Here is a 9,805-nt window from a genome sequence, read left to right on the forward strand (position 1 = left end):
TGATTTGTTGGTTCTAAAAGTAAGAGCCAATCACGTTCAATTGCTACTGAGCGGTTTTCTCTGCTGAACGCGCCCATTGATACTATGCATACCACTGAGCAACCCATGATGCATTTCGAAGGGCCGCGAGAGCCAATAACAATCTACCTTATTTAACATCTCTTTTCAATGGCGGCTGCGCACACATCGATTCTTTGCATTGCATTATTGGTGGCCCACGCTCATGACTAATGCCCGTATCAGACTACGCATTGAAAATTGAAGATTGAAGATTAAAGATTAAAATTTGACTAATCAGAACAAAAGGGACTAAAATTTCTTTGTCCTGATTGGCCAAATTTCAATCTCGAATCTTGAATCTCAATCTTCAATGCGTAGTCTGATACGGGCTTAACGACATACGACTTATTATAGAACGGACCGTGCATACAGGATATGGCAACGCTTGCCGTGCGGCAAAAGGCGATCGCGGTAGCCAATCAACTTACAACTTTTCCATACGAGCGAAAGATTGATTGGCTACCGTCCTGTGTGCAGGAGCCATTACACTTTCTAAACAGGTTTTCTCAAGTTTTCTTAGCTTTCTTTCTTTTCAATGTCTGAATATATATTTATCTCATTTCAAGTGTAGAGGAATTTCTATCAAGCGAAACTAACCTAATTATATGTTCTAACCATTTTCAACATGGAGTTTATACAACCTTATTCCGAAAGTTCAGACGAAGAAAACGATGTAAGTTGAAATGATTGTATTAAAAAATAAGGCAGACGTATTTGTTTATATTAAAACATTATTTCACATGATGTTATTTGTTATTTTTATGAATACATTTTTATTTTATCTCGGATTTTTGAATTCCTTCGGATTTCCTTCGAACGACGAATACCGGGTCCATAATAGAATTTCGATTTTATATGTTCTTGAATAAAAGGATAAATATTAGATTTCTATTAGTTTCAGCCAAGAAAGCAAAGAAAGAAAGGAAATAAAGACTTTGACAGTAGCTTCGAATTTATAAGCAATGCAGCTGAATACAATCAAGATCCTTGGAATGATCTGAGCAAATATATTAAACGTAAGCCAAAAGCGAAATTAGATGATAAGATAAAGAAGATTCGAAAGGAATATAGCAAGCAGGTGTGCGATATTATCATCTATATTATTCAAAAATTATAATGACATGCAACATAAATTGTATCAAATATTATTATTACAATTTGTCTGAAATTACTTAGAAGAAATTGTTATTACATTTGTTAGGATGGAACAGAAGATGATCCTATTAAAATTGAACCAGAAACAGATCAGAATGATGATACCATTTCCCTATCTGAGGATGAGCTCAAAAAAGGTATACATATATTTAATTTATTTACATGATAAAACAAATTTGTAAAAATTATAAATTCTATAGGCATTACTTATGCTTGTACAACACAAAATATTTAATTATATTATTATAAAATATTTATATATTTTTGAGGCTGTGTAAATAAAATATATATATTTTATTTATTAATTTATTGTAGATACTATTAAGACCAAGGAAAAGAAAAAGAAAATAAAATTTGTTAAAGAAAATGATGAAGAAACACTTGATTTTGAGGAATATACAGATTCTCAAACATATTCTACATTTTATCAAATGAATTTGTCTAGGCCTTTGCTAAAGGTATACAAAATATGTAATAAATAATTAGTAAAATAATTACTAAAATAATATATACACACAATAATATTTTAAATATATAAGAAAATATGTTAAATATGTAAATGAACTTGGTAAAAAAGTGTGATGTAAAAGATACTGATTGATTTTTACAAATTTCTAGGCTATAACAGCAATGAATTTTGTTCAACCAACTCCCATACAAGCTACTACCATTCCTGTAGCTTTAATGGGCCGTGACATTTGTGGTTGTGCAGCAACAGGTACTGGCAAAACTGCGGCTTATATGCTCCCAACTTTAGAAAGATTATTATACAGGCCACTGGATGGCCCTGCTGTTTCACGTGTTCTTGTACTCGTACCTACTAGAGAGCTGGGAGTACAAGTTTATCAAGTAACAAAACAGTTAACTCAATTTACAACAATAGAAGTTGGTTTGTCTGTAGGTGGATTGGATGTGAAAATACAAGTGAGTTCTTTTGTCTCTTTTGTATAAACTTCTTTTATATAAATTATCTCCAATCAGATAACACACCTAATAAATTTACCATATTTTTATAATGCAGGAAAGTGTATTGAGAAAAAATCCAGATATTGTAATAGCAACTCCTGGAAGGTTAATTGATCACTTAAAAAATGCACCTACTTTTTCGTTGAACAATATAGAAGTATTAATTCTAGATGAAGCTGATAGGTAAAAAATAATTAATATAAGAATATATTCTTGTATATATAAATATGTATATATATATAATTTAGTCTATATATTTAATTTAAGAATGTTAGATGAATATTTTGCTGAACAAATGAAATACATTGTTAAGCAATGTGCAAGAACCAGACAGACTATCCTTTTCTCTGCTACTATGACAGAAGAAGTCAAAGATTTAGCAGCAGTATCTCTCGACAAACCTATTAAAATATTTGTGGATAGCAATCAAGATGTAGCCTTTAACCTACGCCAAGAATTTATTCGGTAAGTAAAATTCATTTATAATAATATTTTCATATTTTTTATTATTACTCTTTTTTTTTTATTACTTTTAACAAATGTAATTTTAGCATACGTAAGGAAAGAGAAGGAGATCGTGAAGCAATCCTAGCAGCATTAGTTTGTCGAACTTTTCATGATCATACGATGATTTTTGTACAAACAAAAAGACAAGCCCATAGATTGCATATTTTATTGGGATTATTAGGCTTGAAAGTATATAAATCTTTAATATTAATGAAATTAATAATTACATTTATATATTTTATTTCTTTTTTTCTTATACTTAACCAGGTTGGAGAACTTCATGGTAATCTCACACAACCACAGCGATTGGAAAATCTCCAGAAATTTAAAGAGGAAGAAATTGATATTTTATTAGCAACTGATGTCGCTGCAAGAGGTTTGGATATAAGCGGTGTAAAAACTGTGATTAATTTTGTGATGCCTGTTACTCTACAACATTATATACACAGGTATAATTTCTAATTAACACAGTTCATATACCAGAGATACAACAAAAAAATTATTTTTTGTAATTATTAGAGTTGGGAGAACTGCAAGAGCAGGCCGTGGAGGTGTTTCTGTATCATTAGCTGGTGAACAGGAACGTTTTTTAGTGAAAGAAATTATTAAGCAAGCAAAAAATCCAATCAAAAATAGAATAATACCACCTGACATAATAGAAAAATACAATAAGAAATTACAATCACTGGAAGCAGATGTGGAAAGAATTTTACAAGAAGAAAAGAATGAGAAAGAATTGGCTAAAATAGAGAATCAAGCTAATCGTGTTGAGAAATTACTTAAAGATGAAAATGTCAAGGGATGTCAGAGAAGTTGGTTCCAAACTAGAAACGAAAAAAAGAAAGAAAAAGGTAAACAAGAGATGTGTGACACATTTTAATATATTTTGCGTTTTACTCTCTAATAGTAGTATACAATCACGTAAACTACTGAAATTTTTTGTATACTTTCAGATAATCTTCGATTAAGTAAAAAAAAAGTTCACAAAAGTAAAAAGCCTGAAAAGCAACCTTCCAACATAGTGGAAGAAAAAAAGAAGAAAACGCAAAACGAACCTAAGAAGGATACAGCCGAAGATAGAGCTAAGAGAGAATTGGAAAAGATAGCTGCCTATCAAGCGCGACTAGCCAAAAAGAACAACAAGCAAAAGAAGATTAGAGTAGTTATGGATGAATATAATCGTGACTTTACTAAAAAAGGTACAGTTTTTTATTATTTTATAATATCGACAAAATTTCTCTCTTCTAACAAATTGTTATTTCAGGATCATTGAAACGATCAAGATCGTCCTTTGCCACTGATCTAACGGACACAAGCAAAAAAGGTGTCAAAAGAATGCGATATGAGTGAGTATCTTTTTATCAAAATTGAAAGATAAAAAAAGATATAGATATTTCTCTCTCTGTTTATATATATATATATATAGTATATTAATCTTTATATACAGTGTATATTAATCTTTATTATATATTTTAGGGCAAATGTTATGAAAAAACAAAATACATCTAAAATGCAACAAAAAAATGTAGCGAGAAAAGGCCAAAAAATATTTTCTAAAAAACGTTAATTTTATAATGTAACATAATTCTATAATTAAATACATGGCATATTATTAAATTTGTGTGTGTTTTATTATAGAATGATTATACAATACGCGATACGTTTCACAGATTGACAGATGAATAGCACTGATTGATTGTTTAATCAGATTATGTATACTTTTCGTAGTTTATGAACTGTTTGAAAAAATTGCAGTACTATGCAGAAAAATAATTGCATACTTGCATCATTTCAATAGAGAAGTATAATGGATAATGATATTTATTGATAGAAATATATACTTCTAGTGAGAGAAAAATGATATGAAAAATATATATTAATGACAATGTAAGAGAAAAAATAACATTATATAAATATTTCTATATTTTCACAAATCTGAAAAATTACGCATAGTTGAACATTGCATTGTACTGTAATTTCTATGAAAAGATAATAGATACGTTAATTCTATAATTATTAATACGATTTCAATCATTCATCATTCATGAATTTGTTCGCAATTTTCATTCATTTTTAGATCTAATATAATATTAAATGTTTAAATTTGATAATTATAATGTTGAGAACTTAAGTATTTTAAAACCTAGGTTCACTTGATTTAAACTTTATTTAAAATTCATACTAAAAAATTTTTATATTGTTCGAATATTTAGGAATATTTAATAAATAAAATCGAAACAATAACGTTCAAAAGGACGTTAAAAATACACATGTAAATACAATATGTAAAAATACACATGTGTAGTAAAAATTGCATGTACATTAATTTAAATTAAGGTATTACACAATAATCGTTTGCAATCGATATAATTTTAATTTTATGTTTATTTATAAATACAAAAGTTGAAGGTTTTCACACAAGTTCTCGCAATATTCATTTTTTCATTATTACACATATAGGTCATACTTAATGTGTATCAATTATAATAATCGCGACTAAAATGTGGCGATAATCGTATTGTTAAAAACCAACAACTTTGGATCACAAAGCCAATAAACACACAACTTCTTATTTAATATATTGTTTATGCAACAAAACTATAGTGTTTTCTTTTGTTGTTTATAAAGTGACGATATATTTGATATATCTGGATATATTCCTTTTGCAGAAAATGGAGTTGTATGTGCTTAATTCATTTATTAATGTTGACAATATTGTTTATATATACTTGCTGTTTAAACTGAATACTATTTTTCAAGCAAAACAATGTCGTAATTAGATGTTTGCAAAGTAAAAAGAAACAAAGAACGATCTTTATCTCTTAGTGTAAAAGTGAATGCAATATCAAGTGAACAAACAAATGCGAAAAAAGAAAGAGCATATCAATCCAAGAAATACATTATATAATTTACAAACAATTCTCATGTTCATATAATTCTCAAATTTTGTAATTCGTAAAATTAAGGAGAAGTATGAATATAATTCAGTATTTTGTTATCAACATGAAACAAATTTACGGATTCGTATCTACCTGTGAGAAATTGATAACATTTTTGTTCCACTTCTTTTTTTTTCTTTACTCACAAGTTGCAAGTCCAAAGAGATTTCTGCATTGTAAAGCCTGACATTAATGTGTCATAATCTTAATATCTTACACTCTAAAGATACACGAACGACTTAGGTTTATTAATCGTTATACATAACCAAAATATTCTGTTTTCTAATTTATAAAGTATTTTTTAGATCCTTTAATTTTTTTTCTTATCCTCACATACTCTTTAAGTCTTTCCCCATCCCAATATTCCCCGGGTATAGTCCAATCACTGAATTATTTATTTACTTTATCCGACTCCCTTAATGCCCTCTTTGCTGGTGGTTCCTCAATCTAAAAGTAAGTGTGAAAAATAAGATTAGAAAGCAATTTTATCAATATTTTCAAGAAATTTCGCTTTAAGGCAGAAATCAACTTACCTCCTCCTCCAAGCCAGGTAATTGAATTCTGGTCTCTGATGCCTCGGCAGGCTGCAAATAAATTTACTTAAACAATCAAACATATTCACATCTAAATATTAGAGTATTTAAAAGAAAGCCTTCACAAGAGCATATATTATTCTAACGTTATATCCAAGTTACCTGTGCATCGATACATTCCATTTCTCCAATTTGCAGCTTGAAATCATTAAAATTATACATATCCGAAGAATTAAATGTGACATTTTTCACAATTAATTTTTTAATCTACTATATATATTTCGTCATTTAATGAATATAAATGTCTATGTCTATATTTAATTATGAATTAAATTAAGCAAACTAAATATTCTATAAGCAATTGTAGAACTATTTAAAAAATTATCTTACCCTTGCATCTGTTTCATTAGGTCCAATGCCCACTTCCTTCTGTTGTTTAGATTTAGTTCTGCGTTGTGATTTCTCATTGACTGTATGTGTATTGTGGAATGATCCCTTTCCTTTTGGATTCGTCATATTCACTTGCAATTCCGCGGGTAAATAATTCTTAGTATTAGCCACCATATCGTCCACTCGTTTGAAGTACATTGTGGGTATTCGTGTCTCGCTTGGAAACTCCTTCATGTCGAAATTGGTAGTCTTTGTGTATATTACATTCATCGCCAAATCACAAACGGCCCACAATTTCTATGTATGTGTACAAAAATGTAAATTAATTTACTGATGAATTATTTTATCGAAAAAGATAATATCAAAAGTAATTTGTGATAATTACATAATTCATTGTGTTGTTTTCAGGGTTGAGCGCGTCCTTATGACTTTTCATACGTTCTACGAGATTTTTGTAAAATCCGTAACAATAATATTCGTTCTTTGTGATGAGAGGTTCCAAAATAAACCAGAGACATTGTTGAATAATTTTTAACTGACTGACCATTATGTGGCTCGTAAATTCGGGATCATGCGCAAGAATAGCTACCGCAAAAACCAACATATAATCTGGCAAAATATGGGGTAGTTGACCTGTAAAATCATTAAATAGCAAAAATTTTTAGAGTAATGAAATAGTAAAAACATTTATAAATAATTTATTTCGATTATCCTTTACTAATTAATTTCTTACCCATAGCTCGCTCGACGGTACCCAATGAAAGTGTCTTCACATAATCCCTCCTCTTATTTATGTCTGTTTGCATATATGTTTTCAGTAAACATTTTAACCTTTTGTCTTGTTCTTTTCCAGCTAGTGCGTAATATCCCATGAAATCCAGTGGCAAACATTTATTTGGAATTCCTCTTACAAGACCTTTGTGCAATTTATTACCAAAAGCTTCTCTGACTTGAGGAACTTCATCCTATATATCAAGTCAATACAATTAAATAAATTTTATTAATTACAATTAAAACTTGTTTTTCATTATATTAAATATTAAAAAAATATATGTTTGTACCAAACATACCACCATGAGTTGTGAAAGATTGTAAAATTGTTCTGCGGTAAATTGATCTCCGACGCCCTTCTGCTCGCATATTTTCAACATTGAACAACCCGCTTGCAATCGTAACCAACTCATTTCAGCTTTGCTTAGCCGTCCCTGCGACAGCAGATCTCCTTTGTTCACCATGAAGGCATTTAGCATTCTGAACGTCTTTTGCGCTGATAACACGTCGCTCTTTAATCCTAACAGCCAACGCGCCATGCATTTTAAGCCTTCCAATCTGCATCGTGTCTCTTCAGGTAATTGATCCTCTCTGCACCAGTCTCCCTCCATAATCTCGGAGGTTTGCTCGCTGCTTTCCTTCACTAGTAATTCTTTAACTATCTGCAGAAATAAAGATTGTGTCTCATATGTATAACAATTGTGTAAAGTGCCCAGAAATTCATTAATGTTACAACTTTGTTTTCACTTACTTTTCTGGAAACCATATTTTTTATTTGTATTTGATATTTATCCGGCAAATTATATGCTATATGACCTAACGTGACTATAGACGTTCGATAATATTCCGATGTCGGTGTTAGCGTGTTCTTAATTCTCTCGATGATTTCGGGGAAAATGGTGTCGTGAATGTTAGTCATGTTAACGAATAAACATCTCACGGCCTGTTTTGCCTGCTTTGGTGTTCCCGTTTCGGCGAAGTTCTTGCATATTGGCACCATAAGATTCATGATATCTGGTGCTACATCGCGCAAAGGTTTGTATTTTCCCAAAAATGTGAAGATGGAAAGAACTAATGGTGCCACCATTTCGTCCTCTAATTCGAGCAGATTGACCAGTTGCATCAAAATATCATTATGCAGGAAATGCGAGCCAAATACAAACGACAGCATCTAAAATATTTCGGATAATGTACGCCTCTAATTACAAAATGTAATTACAAAATATAATTTTAATTTATTAAAAGTTTGTTTTAAAATGAATATATATATATATATAAACATTATATATATTTATAAACATTTATATTTAAGAATATAAAAATGTCGACTTACCACTAATAATCTCAACCCTTTCTCGCCGGCATTATTTGGGTTAAGGCCGACCTCTTCTATCACGTTACCTCCCTTCAAACAATCTAAGACGTATCCTATCAAAACCTAAAAAAATTTTCTTGTGAAATATGTTTCTTCAGAAATTAAATATATATATATATATATAAAAATAGACATTTTCGAAAATAAAATGCCTACCCTAATTGCCTCTTCATCAATCATAACAGAGCTTACTCTTTCGAGTAACATCTTAATCGTGTTGTAATATAAATTAGTCATAACAGGCTGTCCTAATTTTTTGAGGACTTTAGTTATCGTTTCAGCACATTCCTTACAGGAAACATTCGGTTGTACGATCGTCTCCATTTCCTGCAATAACCTAGCATCCTTCTTCATGTGACCGCTAAATTTTTGAAGAAACTCTTGCACTTTCATAGGATCTGGCAAAAAGCGCGATATCTGATGAATCTTCGTCACTAGTTCGTTTTTAGCATCCGGTTTTTTCACGATATCTATCCACTCGACTACTGCTCTTCGCACACTAAATATATACATAATCAATTTGTATCAAAATGAAAAATGTTCTTTTTTTTATGATCATATACAAATTAAAATAATTAATGTATAACACATACGCAAGCTGATGCTTCTGAAGTTCCACAAAAGCTTTGGAAGCATAGTCATCAATTGTACCTAAGAGATGGTACAATTTTTTCATTCTTTCCTCAGCAGCTAGCTGATAAGGTACTAAGCATGTATTTAGCAATCTCTCCACTAACAATCTGTCTTCCATGCCTGCCATATAATAACCATGCAATATTTTATCTTTTATCCATATAACTGCCTTCTTTGTTGCCTGTGGCACATCCGCATCATTCAGATGTTTCTTGTATATCATAGCTAATCCAGACATCGCCTCTTTTCGTATTTTAAACTGGAAATATAATCATTAGTAAGTTCAAGTCACAAGTTGTAATGTTTAATTTTAAACTTAGACAATTTCATGGATTTAATATTTTACCTTTTTGTCCAATGTTCTTTCTTTGACAAATTCAAGTAAATCCTCACTATCCGACACGACTTCGAAGTCTCGTCTTGCAGTTGTCACAATAGCCATCACGACTTCGTAACGGACACTCTCATCAGCGTCG

At 30.5% G+C, this 9,805-nt stretch overlaps 2 protein-coding genes across 5 annotated transcripts in view; one reads left to right on the plus strand and one right to left on the minus strand.

Moving 5' to 3' along the window:
* Positions 1-447: 447 nt before the first annotated feature.
* LOC115237550 (probable ATP-dependent RNA helicase DDX27) lies at positions 448-4,519 on the plus strand. The gene is made up of 13 exons (XM_029810666.1): positions 448-733; positions 956-1,138; positions 1,262-1,352; positions 1,531-1,673; positions 1,834-2,139; positions 2,237-2,364; positions 2,449-2,646; positions 2,733-2,877; positions 2,956-3,137; positions 3,208-3,539; positions 3,642-3,887; positions 3,953-4,034; positions 4,165-4,519. The coding sequence occupies exons 1-13, from the start codon at positions 686-688 to the stop codon at positions 4,253-4,255; spliced, it is 2,175 nt and encodes a 724-aa protein (XP_029666526.1). The 5' UTR covers positions 448-685; the 3' UTR covers positions 4,256-4,519.
* Positions 4,520-5,055: 536 nt separating this feature from the next.
* LOC115237549 (sister chromatid cohesion protein PDS5 homolog B-A) overlaps positions 5,056-9,805 on the minus strand; it is a 7,680-nt gene continuing 2,930 nt past the window's right edge. Inside the window, exons 7-18 of one of the 4 annotated variants that reach the window (XM_029810661.1) lie at positions 9,676-9,805; positions 9,290-9,588; positions 8,853-9,195; positions 8,655-8,759; positions 8,073-8,492; positions 7,612-7,983; positions 7,284-7,515; positions 6,936-7,183; positions 6,551-6,847; positions 6,323-6,358; positions 6,161-6,211; positions 5,056-6,074 (exon numbers count right to left, since the gene is read on the minus strand). In XM_029810661.1, coding sequence (XP_029666521.1) covers positions 6,018-6,074; positions 6,161-6,211; positions 6,323-6,358; positions 6,551-6,847; positions 6,936-7,183; positions 7,284-7,515; positions 7,612-7,983; positions 8,073-8,492; positions 8,655-8,759; positions 8,853-9,195; positions 9,290-9,588; positions 9,676-9,805 — 2,590 coding nt within the window. In that variant the 3' untranslated portion in view covers positions 5,056-6,017. The remainder of the gene's footprint in view (positions 6,075-6,160; positions 6,212-6,322; positions 6,359-6,550; positions 6,848-6,935; positions 7,184-7,283; positions 7,516-7,611; positions 7,984-8,072; positions 8,493-8,654; positions 8,760-8,852; positions 9,196-9,289; positions 9,589-9,675) is intronic. The other 3 variants (XM_029810662.1, XM_029810663.1, XM_029810665.1) reach the window with 3 other exon arrangements.

Source organism: Formica exsecta, unplaced genomic scaffold, assembly GCF_003651465.1.
Source record: "Formica exsecta isolate Colony F162 unplaced genomic scaffold, ASM365146v1 scaffold3, whole genome shotgun sequence".
NCBI classification, from domain to species: Eukaryota; Metazoa; Arthropoda; class Insecta; order Hymenoptera; family Formicidae; genus Formica; species Formica exsecta.

Excerpts from the sequence above, each read along its gene's own strand:
- LOC115237550 (XM_029810666.1), top strand. The coding sequence starts at position 686 with ATGGAGTTTATACAACCTTATTCCGAAAGTTCAGACGAAGAAAACGAT. Across the intron at positions 3,540-3,641 it reads CGAAAAAAAGAAAGAAAAAG|ATAATCTTCGATTAAGTAAA; the intron begins GTAAACAAGAGA and ends GTATACTTTCAG. Across the intron at positions 3,888-3,952 it reads TCGTGACTTTACTAAAAAAG|GATCATTGAAACGATCAAGA; the intron begins GTACAGTTTTTT and ends TTGTTATTTCAG.